This window comes from Aricia agestis, chromosome 13, assembly GCF_905147365.1.
Source record: "Aricia agestis chromosome 13, ilAriAges1.1, whole genome shotgun sequence".
NCBI classification, from domain to species: Eukaryota; Metazoa; Arthropoda; class Insecta; order Lepidoptera; family Lycaenidae; genus Aricia; species Aricia agestis.
In genome coordinates this window covers 4,510,117-4,536,386 of record NC_056418.1, presented here as the reverse complement: position 1 = coordinate 4,536,386, position 26,270 = coordinate 4,510,117, and the positions used below count along the sequence as shown (strand labels likewise).

General features: G+C 34.0%; 1 protein-coding gene and 1 long non-coding RNA gene across 4 annotated transcripts; one reads left to right on the top strand and one right to left on the bottom strand.

The window, feature by feature from the left end:
* The first annotated feature begins 469 nt into the window (after window positions 1-469).
* On the top strand, window positions 470-23,370 carry LOC121733111 (phosphoserine phosphatase). Of its 3 annotated transcripts, none has more exons than XM_042123264.1 (6): window positions 470-624; window positions 10,509-10,709; window positions 12,201-12,335; window positions 13,809-13,954; window positions 17,698-17,859; window positions 23,079-23,370. In XM_042123264.1, exons 2-6 carry the CDS (start codon window positions 10,570-10,572, stop codon window positions 23,183-23,185), a joined length of 690 nt encoding a protein of 229 aa, XP_041979198.1. In that variant the 5' UTR covers window positions 470-624; window positions 10,509-10,569; the 3' UTR covers window positions 23,186-23,370. The 3 variants fall into 3 exon arrangements, with proteins under 3 accessions (XP_041979198.1, XP_041979197.1, XP_041979199.1); XM_042123263.1 differs by lacking the exon at window positions 470-624 and adding an exon at window positions 8,625-8,868; XM_042123265.1 differs by lacking the exon at window positions 470-624 and adding an exon at window positions 9,630-9,728.
* On the bottom strand, window positions 19,486-20,402 carry LOC121733112. Its single transcript, XR_006036502.1, has 2 exons — window positions 20,309-20,402; window positions 19,486-19,667 (listed from the first exon to the last, which is right to left on the bottom strand). It is a non-coding gene; the product is annotated as an uncharacterized LOC121733112 (long non-coding RNA).
* Window positions 23,371-26,270: the final 2,900 nt, after the last annotated feature.

Genomic DNA, 26,270 nt, shown 5'->3' with positions numbered 1-26,270 from the left:
AAAATCTTACTGTTTTGCTAAAAATCGTGAAAAACTATTTTTAGACCTTGAGTAAAAAAAAATCCTTATAGGGGAAATGGGAACTATGGGGAACTTTTAAAAATCAAAATATATGGTGCGAATTTATGCTACCCCAAATGTGTAACTTGACTGGGGTACGGCCTATGGGCCTATTAATAAAATTAAAGCGTGATATTGACAGTAAAATTGCTCGTAAAGAAAGCGCAAGTTAAAAGCACTAAAGTCTTTACGTGGTCTTGGTTTTAAAAAAAGTTTTAGTGTCACAACACAAACGTCAAAGTCACAAAACGTCAAATTCTGAATGAATTTTAGGTTAAAAAAACAATAATATTTATATTAGAGTGATTTTAGTCCTAACTCTATACTGTTAGTAATAAAATATTAGGTAAAAATATTCGTAGAATCCCTAGTAAATCGTTCGTACGTACATATTTTTATATCCAAAATGAGCCGACCGAAAATATGCCATCGGACAAACATAACCCCGTTGCATATTTAAATCTCATTTAACCTCGTTTAATTGTGACCTCTAGTATATTTACCGCAAAAGAATTTATTGTCAAGTCATGCAGTGTTAGATAACACTGCAAGAAGGTAACACAGGTAAGTAAACATTGCTTTTATCTTTTTCTTTATAACAGCTGTATGTGAAAATTTTCATTAGAGGGATTATCCTTATTTAGAATTAGATTCCCTGCGTGCCTATAAATAAAAAATCCCATCATAAGAAACAAAATGAAGATACCAATAAAGCAATAAAACAAAATGTTTTAGGTGATGTCAATAAGTAATAATTTTAATCAGATGGTCGTTTCATCTCCTTAGTAACGATTTCGACTGGTTTAAACTGACCTGCGCTTACTTTATCAATGTATATGTTGTAACATAGAAATTTACCATTTTAAGAAGGATTATACCACTTTAAACTAGTATTTTATGTTGTTTCATAAAAGATAACTTGTGACAATAGTTTATTTTACTTGTAATATTAAATTAAAGTAATCATGGAATTGGGTCTTATTTAAAGTAACTAGATTTTGCCCGCGGCTTTGCTTGTGTTAAGAAGTATTATTATTATTTAGATATCAAAGTCTCAGCCCAATCGGTATAAATTGACAAAGTTTCATTCAAACTTTCATCCCCTATTTTATCCCTTGGGGGTAGAATTGATCAAAATCCTTTCTTAGCAGATGCCTATGTCATAAGCCATAACATAATATTATCGACGGGTGCAAAGTAAAAAGAGTCATCTACAAAACAGCTACTTTTCAGGAGAGCGCATAATAGGAAAAAATGCTCCCATTTTGTCAATTTCCAATCAAATTTATTGAAATTTTCATCGTTGTTTCATTATTTATAAATTAATCTACATGTATATTTAATTTCTTCTATTTCTGTTTAATTTACGAGATATTGTAGTTGTCTGCATCTACATTGCGCTTGAAAATATGACAACTGAGTTAACTACCACTTGGTCGTTTCTACGTGGGAATTAAAAATTATATTTATTAAAGTATTTTTACCGATTACTAGTGCGATTATCAGTACCTACGTAAAGTGTAACACTTTATATTATTAAAATATGTAGTTAATGCCCGTTTTACACCTTAAAAACACCAAGTTCAGAACATAATTGCGTAGATATCTTTTTCTACGTTGTCGATTCGGTGCAAGGTGCACGATTTAGAAGGAAGTTAAAATATGAAATACTAGCCTTCGCTCGCGTGGAATTTGAAAATCGCGTAAAATGCAAATATTCCTGTAAGCTAACTTAGAAACATGATGTTATTCCAAGACCAAAAGTAGCCTAGTAACACACTAATTTAAAAAGTATTCAGTATCATTATCAGTACAGGAACTATGTTGTAAATTATTATAATTTAGGCAGAGGCTTATTACGAGTAAGTCTTTGTACTTGGCACTTGTGAATTGTGATCATGATGGGTTCATTATAACATCATAAGCATCGCCGGACGTTTTACACCATCGGAGGGATGTATACGATTCTTCAGAACACAAAATGAAATTTTATTTCAACGATTTCTCAATTGCTTTTCATGATCACAGAGATCCTAAAACCGGTCAAAGATAAGTTAAAAGGAAAACTTCGCGAGATATTTTTGCGCTACAGTTAAACTTGCAAATGCCGGAATATGATGTTTTGCATATTTTGTTTACCTAAATTTTGTCGTAATTTACGTCATGTGTCAATACACGTGTCTTTATTTCTCAATCGCCTTTTCTTTAGATCAATACTGAACTGACGTCTTTTTCTACCGTTTAACGAGGAAGGCGTAGAATATTCACTTGATGCCTCCACTGTCGAAGAAGTATCAATGGTGTTGTCTTTAGAAGATTCACAGTTTGAGAGGGATAATATACTCGATGGCTCGATATATGAGTTAATAAACTCAAGCAGGTCATAGATTATATGAGATCAAACTATCTGTTTAATAAAAAAGACATAATATTTTGATCTAATACTGATAATGGACGCGGCGGACTTGAAGTGATGAATTGTATTCTGAGGGCGTTGGCGTATTTAATAATTTGCTTAGATCGACATCCAAATTTTCAAAATCATTTTATATTTTAGACTGAGAGTGAACTGGTGTGACTGGCCCAGAGTATTCAGATCATGGGGACTTATCTTACGAAGTTAACTTATATTCATTTGTATTCATCGCTGATACATCAAGGTTTTCTATAGAAGTTCAATAATTCTTCATCGGGCAACACAGTATTTTGCTCGATAAATCTATCGTTTATGTTCTGGAAACTTTCAACTTCTTTAAAAAGTTGTTTTGGACTTTCTGAACATGAAACAACAGTAAAAAATAACAGAAAGAAATTAGAAGTCAATTAATATAATAACAATAAGAATTAACATAGAAAGGTACTCATAAACATAACAAACAATACTAATTTACAAAAGTAAATTGAGACATCTAAATCACAATCGCAACGTAGAAAAAGCTATATGGCAGATAGCCGCTTATGCCGCATAACATTAACCCCGCGCGTCCCGCGTATAGACGACCAGCGGTAGTTATCCGCATCTACGTCGTGCAATTTCACAAAACAGGAGTAGATGTCTTCTTTTACGTGACAAAAGTACCAGAAATAAGGTGATATTTGAATTTTTGTTTTTGTTATGTTGTAGAACATGATATTTTAAGCTAGTTTCTACAAAAAAACGAAAAACTCAAAATTGCAGATGACTTTTTTTACTTTGCACCCGTCGTTATGTACCTTCATGACAAATTTCAGCCTGATTCGTCCAGTGGTTGCGGCTGTGCATTGATAGATGACTATGTCAGTCAGTCAGTCACCTTTGAGTTTTATGTATATTTAGATTAATATTAAGATAATAATTTTAAGATAATCACACAATGTTGTCCCATTTCTGCCTTATCAAAACAGGTGATAACAATATGCATTACACACAAAGAATTTTGCATATAATGTATGGTGAGCTACATTTTATGCCCTTTGTTTGGTATGCTAGGTATCTTTGATGACATTGGAAAACTGGGAACCCCTTTTTAGGGTTAACGTCACATGCCCATGCAGCATGAGCATGAGTGGTGATAACCTTCTCTGATAAAAACAATGATGTAAAAAATTATCATAACCTACTTATCTAGAATCTGGATACATATTATTATTTATTATGACTTGAATTTCTTCTTTTATTACTAAAATAGCAATGTTTTGCTTATATTACATATTTTTTTAAATACTTATTATGCTGTTACAGTAATAATACTTGTCATTGATTTTATCACATGCCATTTTGAATTTAATATTTATATATTATGCCAATATATTAAACTTATGAAAATTAAAATAACCAAGAACTACTAAATGTGCATCCCATTACAACATATCTAGAATTAAAAAATCAAATTAAGAGGAGTCCACACCACCCTTTTTTCCATACAAACGTTGTCCCCTGTTTCCTCCCTGGATAATGCTAGTAAAGTTATAATTTTTTTCCTGAATATCTACGGCCACTAATACAATGTCCCTATGTTTTCTTTTTTTTCGTAATTTAATTATTAAATAAGATATGAACGTTCAAAAACTCAAAAAAATGGCCAGATTTTCCGCTGTGTTCAAACATCCAGAAAACAGATTTGGCTAGATTATACAAAAAAAAAATAAGAACACAGCTCAAGCCTTTTCTTAATCTTTATTGAAAAAAGTACTTAAAGCAGAAGGAATCAGGGGACAACGAATCATTGATTTTCTGCAGTTGTCTCCATCACATTCTGCGGTATAGGCTTAAAGTAAGGGAGATAGCTATAGATATTACACATACTTTTTTTTCATTTCTCTTGCCCCTGGTGTATCCTCTTAAGTACATATAATAGAAAAAAGCATTTAATAAATAGGCTAGACTTTGGCCGATTCAACTAAATGGCAGCAACATGTAACTTTTAACAAATCGACACCTACATATATTATCGCAACTGCATATGACCAACTTTACAGTATGACCAGTTAAAGATTTGGAAACAGATTTTTCATGATGGTGGTTACAAATAACATTCTTTAATTATAAAAATTGGCATACAATCAGAAAAATACGAATAAAATAATACTCTTTATAAAGTTTTATTTCATTTTATCTAGTTTTTTGTAAAAGTCACATACGATATTTGTCGTTGGATTACATCATTCGCTTTTACTATGTTGTGTGTCAGTAAAATATTGTTGTAAGTTATACTTAACATGATTATCGATGGAAAATTCTTGTAAAAGTAGTATCTAGCCAATTATAGATTACTGAGAAGGATGGGTTAAAGAAAATAAAAGGCATATAAATAAAAGACATAGATATGATTTAAGATGTAGATAATTGAAGTATCACTCCCTGGTTCATGGTATCATCTTTAAAAAATATTACATAAATAAAATTTATCTTCTAGTAACAATATCTAAAAATAAGACATAATATGAACTAGTTTCAAAGTAACAAAAATATACTAACCAGTCTCAGAGTATTATTTTTTGTTACTCTTCTATTAATCAGTCTCAAAGTAACAAAATGTAGTATTCGTTTTTCTCTTATTCTAGGTACCTCTTTAATTTTAGCATAATTACTAATCTTACCAAAATAATCATATTATTATTTAGTAACAATATATATTTACAGACCTAATACAGTATCTGTGAGCGTAGCGCAAGTTAAGCGGGTTTGTTTTAAGCGTTTTCATTCCGGAAATTTTGATATCAAAGATGCACGCCGCTCTGGTCGCCCTGTTACGGGCAAAACTGATGGCATTTTTGAAAAAATGATGCAAGATCGGCATATCAATAGTTACGCTGTAGCTGAAGAACTGGGGATTGACCACAAAACGGTTTTGACGCATTTTAATAAAGCTGGGTACACAAAAAGCTCGATATTTAGATGCCTCATGAGCTCACTGAAAGAAACCTAATGAACCGTGTCTCACTCAAACTCCTTTGTGATTCTTTATTACGACGTAATGAAACCGAACCATTTTTGAAGAAGCTGATAACTAGTGATGAAAAATGGATCACATACAACGAAAACGTGCGAAAAAGATCATGGTCAAAGGCCGGTCAGGCTTCACAGACTGTGGCGAAACCCGGCTTAACTTGCAACAAGGTGATGCTGTGTGTGTGGTGGGATCGTAAGGGCATTATTCATTTTGAGCTGTTACCGCCAGGCAGGACCATCCATTCTGAACTGTACTGCGAACAACTGATGAGATTCAAGCAAGAAGTTGAGAGAAAACGGCCGGAATTAATCAACAGAAGGGGCATGGTTTTTCACCATGATAACGCTTGACCTCACACATCTTTAGCCACTCAGCAAAAATTACGGGAGTTTGGCTGGGAGGTGTTAATGCATCTGCCGTATAGCCCTGGCCTTGCACTTTCAAATTTCCACCTGTTTTACTTTAAACTTTATAAAAATTCCTTTTGTATTTTTATATAAAATGTGAAAAAACTTTTCCCCAACCATATTAGGTTTCCATTCTTCAATACGTTTCCTTTATCTTTACGGGAAGTAATTAATCGTCTCGATGTTTGGGTGAGGATTCAGGAAAAGGAGTCAGTGGCTTGTTTGCTTATGGCATAAACAGTAAATCTGTATTAGAAGATATTACAGATAAATTTGACTCAATATCACACACATTTTCAACAACCCAAAAATGGTTGTCGCAATCAATATCCAGATGATTAACTGTACAATTAGGAGATGGGTGTTGTGTCGTGACAGTGTCTTCTATAATGGAGGAATCACTAAGTACTTAAAAAAAAACAATAAGAGCACGAATATAATATCAGCTTACGATAATTATTTAACTGATGCAATGGAATATACCTTGCTCTAATCCTAATGATGGCATTCGGCTAAATGATATTTCCTCCGAATCAGATAATAAATCCATAATGGCGTTTATTTCTTCAGTATCTGTAGTAGATGGGGGAAAAGAGTCTGCAAAAAATCATTGAAATTCTTTGTAAATAAGTATTTTCTAGAAGAATATTATAGTAACTTCTACAGAATAACGAAGAAAAATATTGTAAGTAAAACATACTATAAAAATGATTATGATTCCAGTGTATTATATTGTAAGTTTAAATACGGATCGTATTTACGACATATTTCCAAAGTAAAATATCTCAAGTAATACATACGACAGCAAAACGATGGCAAAATTCAGCGTATAATAAAGTAACTTATACTTACGATATTAAACTTTGCAACACTCCAAATGCTCCAAATAACCTGTACTAATATCATAATAATGCATTAAATAAAGCATTGATCTACAAAAGTACGCGCGTGCGCACCTCCCGCGTACTCTATGGAAACTTATAGTTACGTGGCGTTCGCGCAGTGCATTGGCCCCTCGCCCCCCCGTGTATATTGTCTTAACAAATATTACGATACTTTACTGTGGATAAATACATACATACTATATTTTACGGGTGCAGTAATGAGGTTTCTATTGACAATTTCATAATTTTGATTAGTGCATCCGATAAAATGTATAAAAAGAAGATCATTAATCGAAAAAAGTGAAAAACCCAAAATTGTTGGTTACGATAATATACGTAGGAGGTGACGAAATAGTAAATGATGAAATTAAATATGAATTAAACTATGAATTAAATATTTATATCTATTCAAACTGTTTTCAAAATTGTATTTTATTTCTTATATTATTTACGTAACAATGTTTATAATAAGTCTGCAATGCTGACGGATGATTTGACTCAAATTGCATCATGAAATATAACATTAATGATAAACAGAAATAGGTGGAGAAAAACGTAAAAGAAAATTGAGAATCTACTTGAAATGGAGTATTTTATATCATCTCTATCCTAGATGCAACTAAAATTATTATAATATTTAGATATTAAGTATAAGTAATAATAATGAAATAATTAATAAATATAATCCAAACATTTTTCCGGGATAATAAATATCCTAGGTCAATGTCGTGGACGACGGAACCATTTTCTGATTTAAATATTCTAGTCCAGGGATTCCCCGTTCCCGCATACGCTTATCGGGAGTCGCCCAAAATATAATTCATCAGAATTATGATAAACTTATTAAAAAGTTTAACGGTATAACGGTAGCAATTAACATTGATTAAACTGACGTAAAATATATTAGCAAAATAGCCTGGATACTGGGCATCAGAGAGTTGGTCGATGTCGTGTTTTTGTGTCCCGGCCCTTAAGGTGCCCATACACGGGACAATTTGTCGTTTCGATCGATCGTCAAGAAAATCGTCCAATCGATCTTTTGAACGTAAAATTGTTTGCGATATTGCTACACACGTACAATTTGTCGTTCGATTTTAACATCGAGGAGATAAATCGTTACGACTTACTATAATTGTCTCGTGTATGGCCATAACATAACTCACCGCGACGTAGCCAGTGACGTTACCATGGCAACGTCCAAATCTATATTGTGGTGAGCACTGTGCTGTGCACTCTGTCTATTGTGCCTTTCCTATAAAAGGGACAATCTAAATTCGCGATATTTCGGGAATTCACCTCGAACCCAGAAAAAAAGCGAAGACAAGAATTTTCTCAGATTATTTCCTACATTAATTTTTGTTTCTTTTAGAATTAATTTATTAATTTTTTTTACCATAATTTTGCTAAAAAATTACGTTCAGAATGGCGAAATTAAAACTTTTGCTGTTGCTCAAAAAATGTCGAACGCAAACCGTAGCTATGCCATACTGGCTTAATCAGCGGTTAATCTACGATTAAGCCTCGCGATTGTCAGATACATTTTTTTTTATAATTTTCGACTTTGCTAAATCATAGCCATAAAGCAATATTACTTAATATTAAAATTTTATTTTTATTAAACTTATCACATTCTATTTTTATTAAACTTATCACATTAATTAGCGAATTGCGTTCACCGATAAGATGATTTTGCACCCAACGCAATTTGAAAAACAAGTCTTTCCACAAACATTCCATACTCTTCTATCGCGTGTGAGCGAGACGGGTGTTGGTTCGTCGCCCCTACTGCGAAACTGTCTTGTGTCTGAGCATAGTCTTTCAATGGAGACGGCGACGTGACGTCATTCATAGTACGTAGCTCTCAGAGAGAAGTGTTGTAGCTCGTATCGCTGTCTTATCTTGAGGTAGTTCGAATATAAGGCGATAGCAATGGCCTGTGTACGTTGTTATGATAATTCATTCATCGGAGGCGTGTTCGCTGTAGTTTCCGGTCAAGTGGGTTTCATTTAATTAATCTTCAAAAGATAAATAATTATCTTTCGATCGAGTTTTTGTCAAGAAATCATCCGAAATGGCTTTATACAGGTATTTTTGAAACTAGGCATGCTATGATACTAATAATTTATAATGTTTAAGCTCATAAAAATTAATTAATTTGCCAGAAGCTTCTACAAATGGCAATGTTGCAAATAAAAAGAAGCGTATCGTGTTTATATGCATAACTGTTTGTATGGAATAAAAGCTACTTTATTTCAAGATGTTTTTTTAATCTTCAATCAATCAACGATCTACATAAATACTTTTCGATTAAATGTCTGCTGTCTATCACTAGTCTGTCAGCTTAGTACTTATTTTTTACCTCATGAAGTTTGATGAAAATTCTAGTCCATACATCCATTTAAGCTTGTATTAGAATACTTTCCCCTTGATTACTTACTTCTTTTAAGAGAACATCGATTTTTCTAACTAAGCAGAGAAAAGCTATGCCTCAAATGATGCTTAAAATTAGGTCTGTTAGTTAAGATTCACTTAAGTGTGTTTTTTAAGGAACAAAGATCTAATATTAATGTCGGGTTATTTATTAAAAACTCAAAAAAGTAACCAGCATAATTTATTCAAAACCAGACTCTGTATTTCAATCTTAGTTGTATATGGATAAATCATATCAATAAGCATAAGCATGATTACAGAAAACTTGTTTATAAAGCAACATCGGTCGAAGTTCGGTCGTATCAAAAGGACAATTGAATGAATTGATTGTGATTCTATGACGAAGGCAGAATTGCGGTCAACAGCTCCTATAAATAAGTGAAATAACCTTGCTGGTTGTTATTCCAATGAAAAACAACCTGTTGTGTAACGAGTGGCCAGTTCGTGGCGTGGTGTAAAGCGTAAACCAGTTTTCAGGACACGTTTTGCCCAAAGGTCGAAACCCGAAAACAGAGGTGTGTATGTAAATAGTGTGTGGAAAATTACGGAAGCCGCGTTAAAACATTAGTGTGCCTACTACCAAAAATGTTGTTGACTCCAAAATGTCCGCGTTTTTAGTATTCATTTATGCGGTGAACGTATAAGACGTTTATCGCAAATTATTGGAACGTTAAAATATTATTTTATATTTATTAATACGTTACTTATATAAAATCAATTTCCAGAAAAATCATCAATATCCTTTTCAAGCAAATTTATCGTACTACGTTTTGCTAAAGAGACATTGACCTAAAAACATTATCGATTACAATACAATGGTCGATACCTATTTATGTCAATAATTATTATTTATTGACACTGTTAGTGTATTATGCCAATGTAAATTAGCTTCATTTAACGATATTTGACATAAATCAATGATTGCTTATTTATAGATATTTAATCGTCGTTTAAGGTTTGGTAGATTTGGCCCTTAAAAATATTTTCCGAAATAGTGCGTTTTAAACCTTACGTTTTAATTTATTTTAAAATATTTCACCTACTTTCAATTATATTAACCGGTTAAAATGAAAAATATAATTTATAATATTGCATTTTCCTTCGTTTTGGCGGGGGCAAATGTTGTGAGGTGAAGCAGAATTTTTACTATTTGTTAATTATTTACCAAACATTTAAAACAGTTATAAAACAATCTTACCACACCCTATTTTCCAATTTTACAAAACGCGCGCCTACAAAAAATCTTCGTATAAACCGTAACTCCTACCATTTCTCATCGTATATTTTCTTTACAGTTTGAAGAACAATCTCCAGTACGCGACCCTGAAGACACTGTCCCTGGTGTCCATTAGCGTGATGTCACCACAGGAGAGCGTGCAGGAGGTGTTCAGGACAGCTGACTGCGTCTGCTTCGACGTGGACTCCACCGTCATTCAAGATGAGGGCATCGACGAGTTGGCCAGGTTCTGCGGAAAGGGGGATGAGGTCAAACGATTGTGAGTATAGTTTTTTGTTTCGTAGAACGTATGGTGTGAGAGGATAAAGATGTGAGGAAGTAAACTTTTAGCGAAGTTATAAGCTTTCCTCCTAAACATGGAGAAAAGACATATATACAGACAGATACACGCTTCTTCGAAATATTATACAAAACAACTATATTAAAATCAAATCATCAAAATAACAGCCAAGCCTAAATAAAACACTTCTCCTATGCAAAATAATCTAGGTATTATGCAAAAACAAATGTGTGCAAAGCGAGCAAGCATTTTTTATTAAAATCTTAATCTTAAATAGGACGTGGTCCGTGGACGAACGGATTTACTTATTTACTTGTGCTACTGATTCTGCAAATCATCTTAAAATAACTATTAGATTATCTTGTACAATTATTATTACTTTGTTTCATAGTGATTTGCTAATTGAGTCATATATGCGTTTGATGACTTGCTTGATCCCTGCTCCCACGAGATTGTTACTTAACAAGTTGACCCTAAAACTAGAGGACTAGAGTTGTGAGGTGAGAATATTATTTTTATCTACATATGTATTATATCTTCTTTGGTTCTCGCGTATTTTTAGCAAAATATATATAAAAAAGAGAAATGTAGTAAGTACCTTAAAAACAGGCTAAACTTTAAAAAAAGCAGCAGGCGTAGTTTAAATATCAGTATGCGTAGTGCGTACGCCATTTTGTGCACGCAACATCGTATAGAACTGCACAAAATTACTTGCGTTTTATTTTTTTAAGTAACACCTACATCACTTTAAATTAGTATTAGCAACATGATTTTAGTTGCTAACTCAGATTAGGTATAACCTGACTATGGTAATAATTATTATGTAAATTGTTATCATATTATGATGTGCCTTGATGACAAATAATGGGTGTGGTTTGTTTACATTTATGTATACTGCCTATTAAACAACATTTGAAGAAATTCGGACATGTAAATTGTATTTACTAGTTTAGCTTTGAATATTATTATCTAATAGAATAGCATTAGCGATTCTACGTTATCTAATCTGTTTACTTGACAACCGATTAGAACCAGGATAGAAGGGTCGTGTTGTATATTGCGCAAGAGTTCACACTTGGATTTAAAAAATGCTTAAAAGCAGATTAACATATTAAAGTTAGGTTAAGTTTTTTAGTAGTTTTTTCTTTGATAAAATATATAAAACTCCTAGATGACGCCCGCAACTCCGTTGCACTAAAATTAGTTTATCGCGCGGGAACCGTACATTTTCCGGGATAAAAAGTATCCTATGTCCTTTTCCAGGACTCAGTGTCTCCATACCACTTTCAGCAAAATCGGTTTATCAGTTTGGGCATGAAGAGGTAACAGATAGACAGACACACATTCGCATTTATAATATTATGTATTAAGTATGGATGACGATTTATGAATCTTTACGCGTTTTGCTATACCTAAGGAACAAGAAAATCATATTTAAAATATGCCTAAGTAAATGTAACTTTTTTTCAGAACGGCAGAAGCAATGGGCGGCACTATGACGTTTCAAGAGGCATTGAAGAAGAGACTAGACATTATTAGACCAAGCGTTAGTCAAATTAGAGAATTCCTAGAAAAATTCCCAGTACATCTCACACCAAGAGTAAAGTAAGTATTTTTAGTAGTTGGAGTCTTTTTGTCTCGTTAGTTCATTAAATCTCATTAGCACAGACCTGGGTAAAAGTCATTCCCGTTATTATTACTTCTTAATTAAGGGAAACGAGAGAAATAATAACTATTTTATTTAACCTTGGTTTAACTTAAACCCAGATCTGTGGATCGTGGAATTGGGCCTAATAATAATACTAAATATAAAATAGAGGTAGTGTTGCCGCTTTTGAATATTTTATTTATTTATTTATTAGTATTGGTAAATTCATAGCGATAGCAGCTGCTTATAATGGTACTGTTAAGGAAAATGCAAATGATTCTGTCCTTATCATGTCTTCATTATTTTTCCTTATATTGTGTTGTCAAGGGAAATCCCCTTCAAGTTGTTAGTCAAAACTATCGAAGTTTACCTATGAATAACAAGTTAGTAATATTGTTAGAACCAGGATATAGTAATGAATATAAAATGAGGAGCTGGCGAACAAAACCGGATTAGTCCGTGAGAAAAAAAAATCCACAGTTGTTAAAAAACTAATATTAACTACTACTACTGAACTAATCCGGTTTTGTTTGAAAATGAACTTTTAAAGCCTTTTTAACCGGATTTAATTGAAATTATTAACAGGAATAGGGATGACGACAAGGTCAAAGATTAGCTGATTTTTTAAATAAAATAAAGACATAGCGATAAAATATAAGTATTTCCAAAATTTCAGCTTCATAACTTATGTATTTCTTTTTTATGAGCCTTCAAAGTTGGATAGTCAAGTCGATTTTTTTTATAAAATGCTTTAATTTTCGTATACCATTCGATAAGTTATGCAATTTATAAAAAAATCTTATGAAACCACTTTCGTAAACGCAATACATATTTAAAATAGCTATCGAACAAACTACCTAAGCATGACGTCACAGTTAGGTAACATTTTGTATGGATATCTTGGAGAGTTTTTAAGCTATCAAAGTCATTTTTTCACCGATATTCCTATTTTTGAATGGTTCTTCACTTACCAACAAGAAAAAAAAAATTTCGTCATGCCTATTGACGCAGTCTGGTTTTGTTCGCCAGCTCCTCATATTATACAAACTTATCCTCTTACTAGTAAAAATATTTATCTACTCAATGTACTAGATGACGCTCGCATCTCCGTTGCGTCTAAATTCGTTTACCGCGCGTGAAACCGTACATTTTTCCGGGATGAAAAGTATCCTATGTTCTTTCCCGGGACTCAAAGTATCTCCATGCCAAATTTCAGCAAAATCGGTTTAGCGGTTTGGGCGTGAAGATGTAACAGACAGACAGACACACTTTCGCATTTATAATATTAGTATGGATGAGCTATAATATTATATTGTAAAAGTGGCTTAAACTCAGGGCATAGCAAACAAGGACAACTTTGTTTATTATGCTTAGAACTAGCAATACAGTTTTAAGTCACCAGTTGCACGAAAAAAAATTTTTTTTTGCAGACAATTGGTTCACAAGTTACAAGAGAGAGGCGTAGCAGTCTACCTCGTGTCTGGAGGCTTCAGAAGTCTTATAGAGCCAGTCGCTGAGATTCTGGGAGTGCCAAAGAGCCACATTTATGCGAATAGACTCAAATTCTACTTTAATGGTAAGTGACATCATCACATCACATTATAAATAAGTAGGTAAGTAATTAAGAAATTGGGCTCTGTTTGAAGATTATGAAAAAAAAATTTTTTTCGCTCAAAAATTAGTCAGTCGCAGTTTCACAGGCATAAAACCCAGCTTGATAGTCGTTCTCGCCAGTTTTTACGTTAAAGCTATCTAACATCTGCAAGAAGAAACAACATCGTAAGATTTTTTTTAAATTGAATATACGATATTTTTTGTAACTTCTGATTTAACAGTACTAATATTGTTCTCAAAATATTTTTCTTTTGAAAGTAGAACTACCGGAAATTTAAGCTAATACGCAAATAAAACGAAGTTAGGTATGAGGCATTGTTTAGATTAGATCGCGTGCTCAAAATTTTCAATGCCTACCTTGAAAATATTATCTTTGGCAGGCTGATCTAATGTTTTTTTGCTAATAGCTATCAATTTTACATGCGTCACCAGTCACCGCACCACAAATAAAAACAAGATACTGAATGTACTTGTAAAAAATTAAAAACAAAGTTAATAGGTAGTGTATTTTCCTTGTAATTCCATGTTAATTTTCCATGTGTGTAGTCTGTGCTTAAATTCATTCTTACTTATTAAATAAATTATTCTTACATCCGAATAATCACGCCTGATTTCGAATTATTAGGTTGAGGCATGCAAATTGCAAGTTTTTTGTAAAAATTTTTTTTTTTAATTTTACACCAAGTTTAAGAGAGGAAACTTATTTTTTATTCGTGGCAATTCTCCAGAACTGTCACTGTCAAATTCACAATTTTATTAAGTACTCTTCTTTTTTTTCCTTTCACATTGGCCTTAGCAATAAGGAGTTTGTGTATGATGAAATATGCTCGCATCATGTTGATAAACAGTGGCACGCCTCCGGGGAATGAGGTCGTGTCTTATCGCATGCACGACTCGAGTTCACTCGATTTATGAAGATCGCACAAGACCCGCTGACATGTTGCGATGACCCTATATTTTTTGTGCCAGATTTTTCCATTACTTTAATAAAGTCTTTTATCTACATATCGAGGTATATTTTTGCTTCTTGAGATTGGTTTTAAGTATCATCATGAAATTTTGTGCCAGAAATCATTGATTGCTAGGAAAAGGCATGGCAATTCACAAGGAAAAAAAGTTTTAAATTGCTTCTGTTCTCTTCTGCTTTCTGCGGCGCGTTGGTAAGATCATAAACTTACGACAGTATATTATAAGTCTATGGGTAAAGTTGCTGACTTTTTTCATTGTTTTTTGTTCTTTTGCGTATAACTAAGCAAAGTTCTCAGTCAGTAAATATCAATCTTCTGTCTATATGTTGCTAATCCTTATATTTGAAACTTCAAATGTAATTATTTACTGTAGGGAAGGAATATTTAAATTTTAATAGAAAATACATTGGAAAGTTTCATCATAAATTCTTAACTCCGGTAAACACGTAATTTCCTAGGAATGTCATTGCCAGCTATCTGTTGTTTAGAGATTTGTATCAGGTTATTAAGTAATATTATTTTTTAAACTGTGCGGTTGGAAACAAAGAGACACGAAGGCCCTATCATAGATTAGGCTATCATCTGATATTGATAAGGTTGTTTGCTGGGGGTATTTACGACTTACTAATCACTGACAAACATGATACCTACCTCATAATATCAGCTTGTCCTTTAAAGAAGTCGCTTCACCCGAAAAGTATATCATGCCACCAGAAAAATATACTTACATATTGTGGCATTCTTTGTTTACAAAAAAAAAAACTGCTATTTCGTACATCTCCAATCAGCAGTATGGAATAGCAAACATGCAAATATAATGGAGGCATCCATTTTGAGCGTTTTGATTGTTTTTAACGCTGAATGGAACGCGTGGAATGACAACTTTTTGAGAGGTACGATCAGGTCGGGACATTGTCAATAATTGTGAAACAGTAGTGACGTCATACAGAATATAGATCTTGACTTGTGGTCTATTTTACATGGAGTTCTTTAAAATAAACACATACAATGCGATAAAAATATCGCATCATTCCTGATAGCTATATGGCGCATTTGCCGGGGTGGCGCGCTTAACGCTTTGCCATACTCACTATAGTCTATAACTCTATACCTATTACGGTAATAACTTCTGTGTTATTTACACGAGTGAATCTCTAGAATAGAAAGCTAAAACCAGATGTTAGTTTATCTCTGTCGTCAGACCCCAGCGGACTGACATCCGACCCCTGATTCACGCGGGCGGCGCGTGACGTGACATGTCAACATATGACAATATACATAATATTATTATGACAACGTTTAACAACATATTATGATTGCGTGGTACGCCCTCTTCAGAGGTTCCTGTCCATTGTCTATAAATGTTATAGATTATGAAATAGAAGAGAGATGAAAGTTTTTTAAACACATTTCCTGCTGAAAATTAAACGATAATTGAGTTTTTTCCTGTGACTCAAACAATCTCCATAGTAAATTTTAATCGGTTCAGTGGTTTATAGCTCTGAAGAGGTAACAGACAGACAGATAGAAAGACAGACACACTTTCGCATTAGTATGAATTATACAGCTTCTTTATTATTCACGTGATTTAATTATTTTTTTCTGAGTTATCTCTCGCTGACGCAATGTTGGTAAATATTACATTTTGTAATTTAATAATTAAACCTGTCTTCTTTTCTAACACCTATTAGATAATTCTACTATGACAGTACATAATACAACGATGTAAAACTAGTTTGTTTTAATAATACACGTCTTGTTATCAATCGAAATTAAACTCTTATGTAAACCGTGTATGACTTATTTCTGTCAGTTCCCTTTTTGCGTACACAACGCACGCCAACGTACGAGCGCGTATGTATGGAGGGTAGATACTCCATACGCGTATGCAAATCTCGGTGTTGCCATAGACAGTAATATGTCAATGGTAATATGGCATGACATTGAATTGACATTCTGTATTTTTTTACTATGAGGTGAAGGTTAGCTTATTACATAATATATAAGTTTTCATATTGAGTGAAAGAGTTTAGGTGTTTTTGAATATCGGTTTATTTAGATTGGATTTTTATAATATAACTGATGTAAATATTGTCATGATCTAATTTATCTCTGTGCGACCAATGACACTTCACGTTATCAAAGTTTATTTTATATTTAATTTAAATCATATCTTGCAGTTTACACAGACCTAAACTATTATGACTATGTGGTTCACGGGGATGCCGATGCTTATTGTTAGATTATGAGTAATTTAAATAATGCGTTATCTTTATTATCCATCTTAAATAAATGAATTGTAATGACAATGATGACAAGCATTAATATTTAAATATTTTTACGAAGTCTGATATTGTTTAATAAAAGTGTCAGCAACATAATATACATTATTTAGTCTGTGGCCACTATAAACAAAATGTTCCAAAATTAAGGTTAGCAAATTCTAAACAGGTCAAATAGAGGGACAGCTTAGAACACTTTTCCCCTATGACTCTTTGATACTGTGGGGATGTGAATGGTGGCCGCAAACGAAGATAAGTCCTCGGTCGTACACACTACTTGCTGGGTCGGAAGACCTTTGACCGAAGCCCACTGTCGTCATTTCAGACGTTGTAGTTATAATGTATAAATGTATATGTCTTGCCGATCTTAGAAACTTCGACAGCGCAATGCGCTGTGTGGTCAATATATAATAAATTTATAATAATAATTATACAACATAATTCATTAATTACAGGGAAGTACGCCGGCTTCGACGAGAACGAGCCGACATCGCGGTCAGGCGGCAAGGGGCTGGTGATCAGGCGGCTGAAGGAGGCGCACGGCTACCAGCGGCTCGTGATGATCGGGGACGGTGCTACTGACGCCGAGTCCTGCCCGCCCGCTGACGGCTTCATCGGTGAGCTTCTAGAAAATTACAGACTTGAGGTTACAGCACGTCCAGGAATATATACCGTATTACCTCGAACCTTAAACACAGCAAAACACACAAATTGGATCGTAATCGTCTCTCCACGGTTACGATCTCTTTCAGAGTTGATAGCTATGCTTTGTTCGTCAGGATACTTGAACCTTATTGAAAAGCAATTGACAACATTTCAAAATTTTTAAGCCTTAAAATAAAAAATACCGTTTCTTTAGTTTCTTCTCCTGATATCAATTTTTTTTTATATTGCTTATTTACTGAGAAAATAAAGAAAAACTGAAAAATACGCTGTGACGTCATACTTACGGCATACTATCATACAGTTTGTTTGCCTGGTGTAAAATAGTTTTAAAAAGACAACATGAAGCATAAAAAAAAACGTCACTGTCAACCACTTGTCCACAATGACATTTCTAAAAAATAACATTACCTCATTGGTTACCTATCCTCCAGGTTGACGATGACATTGACAGACGTCATAATAAACGTAACAAACCAAGAAGTTTACACCCTAATGGAGGTATCATAGTGAACAATAGATTGAAGATAAAAAATATGTCCTTGGATGACGTCATTGTTATGTGCTATCCCTTTTCTTTAGGGTAACCAAAGTTTTGAATATTCTAGGACAAACAAGTAGCCTTAACTATTAGTACGGGAGCCCTAGAACAAACTTTCAAACAAATAAAAAAATAATTGTTCTAGGGCTTCCGTACTATACAGGGGGAGAACCTTGCTATAATTTACTAATTATTCTAATGCCCGGGCCTCACCTGTGTAGTGCTTCGTGCTTAAAACGATACCGTATCCAGGACGATCTGCGTGTATCGTAATCATAGCACAAAGCTTCGTACGATAGACGCATGTACGGCCGCGGCATTAGTCATACACTACGAATAATAAAAACTAAGGAATCGTAACTCCCATACTATTACCGTTTTAAATTTGGTTCCTTTTGATCTGTCATGTAACGTCAGCCTAGTACCGCTCAAGGTCACCTAAATATTGCAAATGTATTGAAATGTGTACCTATAAGGTACACTTTTTTGACAAGTTTGGCGTTTTGAAGCGCGCGGGCGCGCGCTTCAAAATGCCCAATGTCTATTTTTAAAATGAGCCCAGTAGTTTTTGAGTTTATCCATTACAAACAAATCTTTCCACTTTAGAATATTGGTATGAAGTAAGATATTTTTCTTGGCTTTGTATATGAAATGGAGTAGAATTAAAAGACAGCTTCATATGAAAGATTTTTTATATTAAAGTCAAACAAAAAATTGGGGATTGATGGGTTTTAAGTAGTATTATAATCAAATCAATCAAATCAAAATAATTTATTCATATAGGTCACACGGTAACACTTATGAACGTCAAGATTCTTAAATAGTTATTACAAAATAAACATCTCATTCTTAGATACATTAATACATGGTAATTATCACAATTTGACTTACATAAATTACTGACAAATTCCATTTTATATCTCTCTGATCATCTGATTTTAAACCTTTTTAACATTGGTTTTAATATATTTCTGTTATTTTTAAATAATGAGCAAACAGGTAAAACGACAGCTTCTTGCACTTCCACAATTTGTTTCTATTTAGGTGGTTCATTTTCATCGAGCTGAAAGAGGTAGCAATGTGAGATGAAAATGTAAATGATAATCTAAGTCTCAAAGTCAGCCATAAATTTTTAATGCTTACATATTTTTCAAGTATCGGCATTGCTGACGCTTTAGCGCAAGGAGTTTCTCGTGAGCTTGAAGGAATATTAAGACATTCCTGAAAAAAATAAGTGATATTAAGAAGAAGAAGACACAACTTTAAATGATTAGTTACCTTTTTTTTTTATGGAATAAGGGGGCAAACGAGTAAACGGGTCACCTGATGGAAAACAACTTCCGTCGCCCATGGACACTCGCAGCATCAGCTGCAGGTGCGTTGCCGGCCTTTTAAGAGGGAATAGGGTAATAGGGGAGGTTAGGGAAGGGAAGGGAAGGGAATAGGGTAGGGGATTGGGCCTCCGGTAAACTCACTCACTCGGCGAAACACAGCGCAAGCGCTGTTTCACGCCGGTTTTCTGTGAGAACGTGGTATTTCTCCGGTCGAGCCGGCCCATTCGTGCCGAAGCATGGCTCTCCCACGTATAAAATTACCTGAAGTAATCTCATTTCTTTATTCATACTAATGTACTATCTTCATCGTCTGTGTGTCTGTCTTTCTGTCTGTTGCATGCTTTACAACTGAACCGATTTTTATGAAATTTGGCATAAACATAGATAAGATGTTGAGAAAGGACATAGGTTACTTTTATTGTGTATAAATACATAGTTCCCATGGGAAACGGTACAACCTAATTTTGCCACAAGGAAGCCGCAAGATACCTCTAGTATTTAGTAAAATAATTCACTATTAGAACTTACCAATGTTTCGCAACACCCACAAATCTTTGGTATAGCAGATTTCAATAAGCGGTCAGGTCTATTGACATCATAGTCTTCAAGTTCAGATCGAAAGTATAGGCTACAAATTCTGGCAGATTTATAATAATTTGATTTTAATGGTATTTTAGATAACCAAGCTTGCCTCAGGTCAGGGTCACTAGGGAACCTGTAACGTAAAATAGGTGCCATAAATGTAAAATGCTAAGTAAAGTATTACCATTGAAATACAAGGACAATCCAATCCAAACTAACTAATAGTCATCCTAGCCTAATACATAAAACTTTTGTCCATAACACCTTTATCGGGTAGTAAATCATTTGCAGTTATATGTACGAACTACGAGGACAATCCAATCCAAAGTACAGCTAATGGTCACCCTAGCGAAATGTAATAAATATTTCATTTAATTAACTTACCCGTGAAATTTCACACCACAATTTGGATACCATACACTTTTACAACCTCGAAGTACACAACTCATTGTATTTTGTATTAAAAATAATATGCTTTATTTACTTTATGTAAAAAATCGAACAGAGATGTTGTCAACAATCGGCAGCCATAATGTTTTGACTACGTTCTGACATTTGCTTGTGTTGCTATTAAAAAAAACTAACATTATAAAATGGGAGTAATGTGAATAAAAAAAAACATAAGTTTATTTTTCTTTTTGCTTTTGATGTTATGCAACCAAAAAACACCCTTGAATTATTATTTATTTAATTGTAAGGTTTTTTTAATCGTGTATATGGGACGTATTTTAGGCTTAAAAACTAAAATTGATTTTGTTAATAGGGAAAATATAAAACACTTTGGCAACTCTGTGTTTTACAAGTGAGCGAGTGAGAACTATCAAAAGAAAAGAACAGGACATAACAAAAAGGTCAACAGAGTTCAAATATTTGATCTTCACTTTTTTGTTCTGTAGGAAAACTCCATTAGGGTGTAAACTTCTTGTAACAAACTTACATTGACAGATTTTTTCTTTTGTTAAAGTGTAATGGAATTAACCCTTCAGACGTAAGTATGACGTCACTTGGCGCTTACGTCTCTTTAGAATACGAAGGATTAAAATCTATTTTTAGGTATCATAAAAACATAATTTTGAAAAAGCAAGAAACACGTGTCGCCTTATTTTAAGTCTACTTTCTGTCTATCTTTTATTTTACACCAACGCTAGTTACTCTCAAAACTAACAGCCACCTTGCTGACTCTCGTACAAGAGAATTGACAACATTTCAAAATTTTAACATGGCTTTTTTATTATTTTATAATAAATTATTTTATAATATATTATTTTATAATAAAAAAGCCATGTTAAAATTTTGAAATGTTGTCAATTCTCTGGCTTTTTTATTATTTTATAATAAATTATTTTATAATATATTATTTTATAATAAAAAAGCCATGTTAAAATTTTGAAATGTTGTCAATTCTCTTGTACGAGAGTCAGCAAGGTGGCTGTTAGTTTTGAGAGTAACTAGCGTTGGTGTAAAATAAAAGATAGACAGAAAGAGAAAATGAGAAGGATCGTATCAATGCGTTTTCCTCTAGGTTGAATGTGTAAAACGCGAATACGTCGAATCCTACTAGTCCTACTATCCTACTATTAATATTATAAAGGCGAAAGTTTGTTTGGATGTATGGATGTGTGGATGTATGGATGTTTGTTACTCTTTCACGCAAAAACTACTGAACGGATTTTAATGAAACTTTACAATAATATAGCTTATACATCAGAATAACACATAGGCTACAATTTTAACCGACTTTCAAAATGGGGGAGGTGTTATGTTCGTTTTCTTATGTTCAACGATTACTCCGCCGTTTGTTAACCGATTTTCAAAATGTTTCTTTTTGTATATAGGGTATCATCCCAATTTGGTATTATATTCACAAAAGTGGTGATCTGATGAAGGATGCGTAAGTAATCGAGGGAACTCCTCAAAATTTATATGGAAACATGTGGTGACTTCGGTTTCGTGAGAAGTATTCTAAGCATATGCTACCAACAAGTAAGATTTTGCACCGAGGTATACCTGGTATACCGTGGTTCGGAAGGTGCTGAGAGAACTCCTGATTCTTTATAGATACAAGTTTGGGAGTTTCGGTGTTGTTTTAAGAACGGAAAGCATATGCTACTATGTAAATTACATTCATCATCATCATCATCACTACCATTTTATACCATACATCGTCCCATGGTTATGACTTATGAGCCTATAATGACCCTGTTATTGGTACTTTTCATAGTCTTTTAGATCGAGATTAGAGTTTGTCAAGCGATAATTGAAAAAAATCTATACTTAATATTGCTTGAGAGTATGTTTGCTTGAACGCGCTAATCTCAGGAACTACTGGTCCGATTTAAAAACTTATTTCAGTGTTAGATAGCTAATTTATCGAGTAAGACTATAGGCTATATATTATCACGCTAAGACTAATACGACCGAAGAAACTCAGGAAAATGTTGGAAAAACGGGGGAAATATTAGAAATTACGAACTACTGGAACATTTTTTATGGCAATATTTGGCTCAGATATAGAGTAAACCAAGTGAAGGGAGTAGGGACATAAGAGCTATTTTTTATGGGAAAATGTACGATTTCCGTAAAATTCCTAATTTACGCGGGCGAAGCCGCGCGGGACATCTAGTACGAAATAAATAACTACTTAAACTGACATTTTAATCCTGACTCATTATTGAAATTGAACGATTAGGTACTTACAAACATTTCTTTATTTCAGGTTTTGGCGGTAATGTGGTACGTGAAGAGGTTAAAAAGAAGGCGGCGTGGTACGTCACCGACTTCCAGGACCTCATCGACTCTCTTGCCATTCAGACAGCAAAATAATACTTATAAAGGAAAAATATTGAACCAAGAACTTAATTCGCAATGCAAAATTCGACTCGGTTTCGATAACTTGCATACGCGACAGCCAATAAACACTTGCCGCGCCTAGCGTTGACCAATGACAGCCCGTAAGTTTCCGAATCCGAGTCGAACGGGAATTTTAAATCACCCCGCTGAACTGCGTTCAAAAACTTTTGACAGTTGACATTGACAGCTTTGAAAATGGAACAATTTTGAAATGTTGCCATTACTTTTAAATTACACGTGTTATATTACCGAACGTTAAAAATAAAGAAAATATATTTACCATAGTATCTCGACTAAAAGAATTAAATCTATTCTTTGCATTTAATTGTTTAGTACAGAAAATCGTTATTATTAATTTGATAAGTCTATTTAATGTTAAGATTTTAAAACTTGTATATTTATGTTATGTTTAGAATGTATGTGCATTTGTTGTGATTTCGAATGTGATGGTACTTCAAGTACAAACATTGTTAGTATTAGAACCCGGACTAAGTCTGAAATACATAGATTTGAAATTAAATAATTTTCGGAAAATGTAAATTAGTAATTAAATATTTTTTGTAAATTAATTATTCAATTATTGTATCGTTAGTATCTCGAAATATTTTCTAGGAAGTATATTTTTGTAATTGAGTGTAGCCGGTTGTAGCGATAATATTTTAAAGTTTGACAATATTTAAAGACGTATAACCTTAAATTTTGCCTCGACTTAGTTGAGTAGGTAAAGAAAATGTAAATGTTGCTTACAGACAAATAAAATTATTGTTCTTTATCGCACAATTATTATATTTTACAATAGTTCAGTTGTTAAAAATGTTAAGATACTTACAAAGTTAAATTAATATAAGGCAAATTAAAATATTAAGTAAGATTAATTATTGAATGTTAATTTAAAATTGCTGGTATGAATTCATTTGTTAGAAACAAACATCATTAGAATCAAACATGGCTGTGTACTTCTTAAGAATAATTAACTAGTTTGTAAGACCTTATTTTGATAATAAATGCTTTTAATATGGAATAGTTTTTTTTGTTTGACCAACTGATTATACTTGTCACAATTCTAGAAAACGTAAATCTAATAAAATACAACTATATTTTTGTGAAATATTAGGGCCTTAGGCCCTAGCCCACGGCGCCTTTTTGTAGCGATGCAGTAGTGATACTATCGCGCGCTTATCGCTACAGACGCGAAGCGGTCGCTAGCTGCTGTGTGCTTTGTCTAGAGCGTATCCAACAAATAATCCAATAATAAATATCTGAGAACTCTCCCCCTTCATTTTCTCCCCGGTTCGCGCGTTTGCATCGCTACAGAAACGCGTTGTAAATGCGACTATTATAGAAAACATGCTAGCGCCCTGAGAGTTTATTGGTTGTTTCATCATTATGTAAGTACCATCGAGGAAATTGATTCCTAGGCAGTTGACAGACCATCGTCATTTGGTCAGTTCATGTCAATTTCAATTTTAATTGTGATCTGTCGACTGGGTTTGACGTAACGCGACCAGACTACGTAGGTCCCCCATCTGCCTAGGAATCAACTTTTCTGATTGTACATTGATTGCTCGTATTTTTATCAGGCGCAGTTGGGCAAGCAAGTTCCGTTAGTAAGCTGTAATCAGTAAGTTGTTGAAACATCTATTTGACTAAATACTCTGGTTCCTCGTATATATTAGAAAAGAAAATGTAGGATATTTTGGTACAGAGCTTTTAATCGCCCTTAGAAAATTTTCTGGCAACTGTAAGAATGTCAGTAAGTAAATTGATTTTTACAAGGCGCAGGATTTGGAAAGCTCACAGTTCAAACACCATCGAAGTATAATATCTATCTATATATATAAAACTCAAAGGTGACTGACTGACATGGTGATCTATCAACGCACAGCCCAAACCACTGGACGGATCGGGCTGAAATTTTGCATGCAGGTAGATGTTATGACGAAGGCATCCGCTAAGAAAGAATTTTGATAAATTTCAACCCCAAGGGGTTAAAATAGGGGATGAAAATTTGTATATAATAATACTTCTTAACGCGAGTGAAGCCGCGGGCAAAAGCTCGTATCACTATATACTGGGTCCCATGGTAATGGTAGACGCATCAGTGGCGTAACAATTAGTGTTAAAGTGTGGGCTGCGGCCTAAAAAATTAATGCTGTAAGTACTATCAGAGAAGATGATTCCTAGGCAGATGGCGGACCTAAGTAATTTGGTCGCGTTACGTCAAACCCATCCGACCGATCACAGCTAACATTGAATTGACATAAGTCGACCACATGACGTACTTAGGTCCGTCAACTGCCTAGGAATCAATTTCCTCGATGGTACATTATGCAAGTAGTGTATGGCATGAAAACTTATGTGGTTTAGCGTTAGCAATGCCGTCGTAGTGATTGTGGCGATTTACAATCAGGCGCTTATATGCCTGTACTCCTCACTCTTGTACAGTCGAAATAAACAAAGTGCGATAACTGATAATACTTCAGAGTGTGTACAAACACACCTTTTTTATGAAATAAAGAGTCAAACGAGCAAACGGGTCACCTGATGGAAAGCAACTTCCGTCGCCCATAGACACTCGCAGTACCAGAAGAGCTGCAGGTGTGTTGCCTGCCTTTTAATTCATGAAGCCCTAAGCGGCCGCATCCGGCTGCGATAAAAATAGATAAGCTATTGTGTCTCGTTATTCCACGATCGATGGGTATAGGGTAATAGGGAAAGTTAGGATGGGAAGGGAATATGGGAGGGTAGGGAAGGGAATAGGGTAGGGGAGGCCGGAGGCCCAATCACCTACCCTATTTTTTTGTTCAAAAATAAACACCCTTTTTTTGGAGAAAAGTTTATTTTTTTAATAAGCCCAATTGATTTTGAAACTGACACTGGTACTTATGACTTTTCTGGGTCCCAGTGAACAAATCGAGACGCATCCCATGACTGTTGAAGGGTGGGGACGGGGTCCATACAAAATCCCCCATAGGCCTTTGTTAAGAATTAATGGGTCCCTAAATACGGCAAATACGGCGGTAGCTACGCCCCTGATAGCCAGTGCCGTAAACAGTAT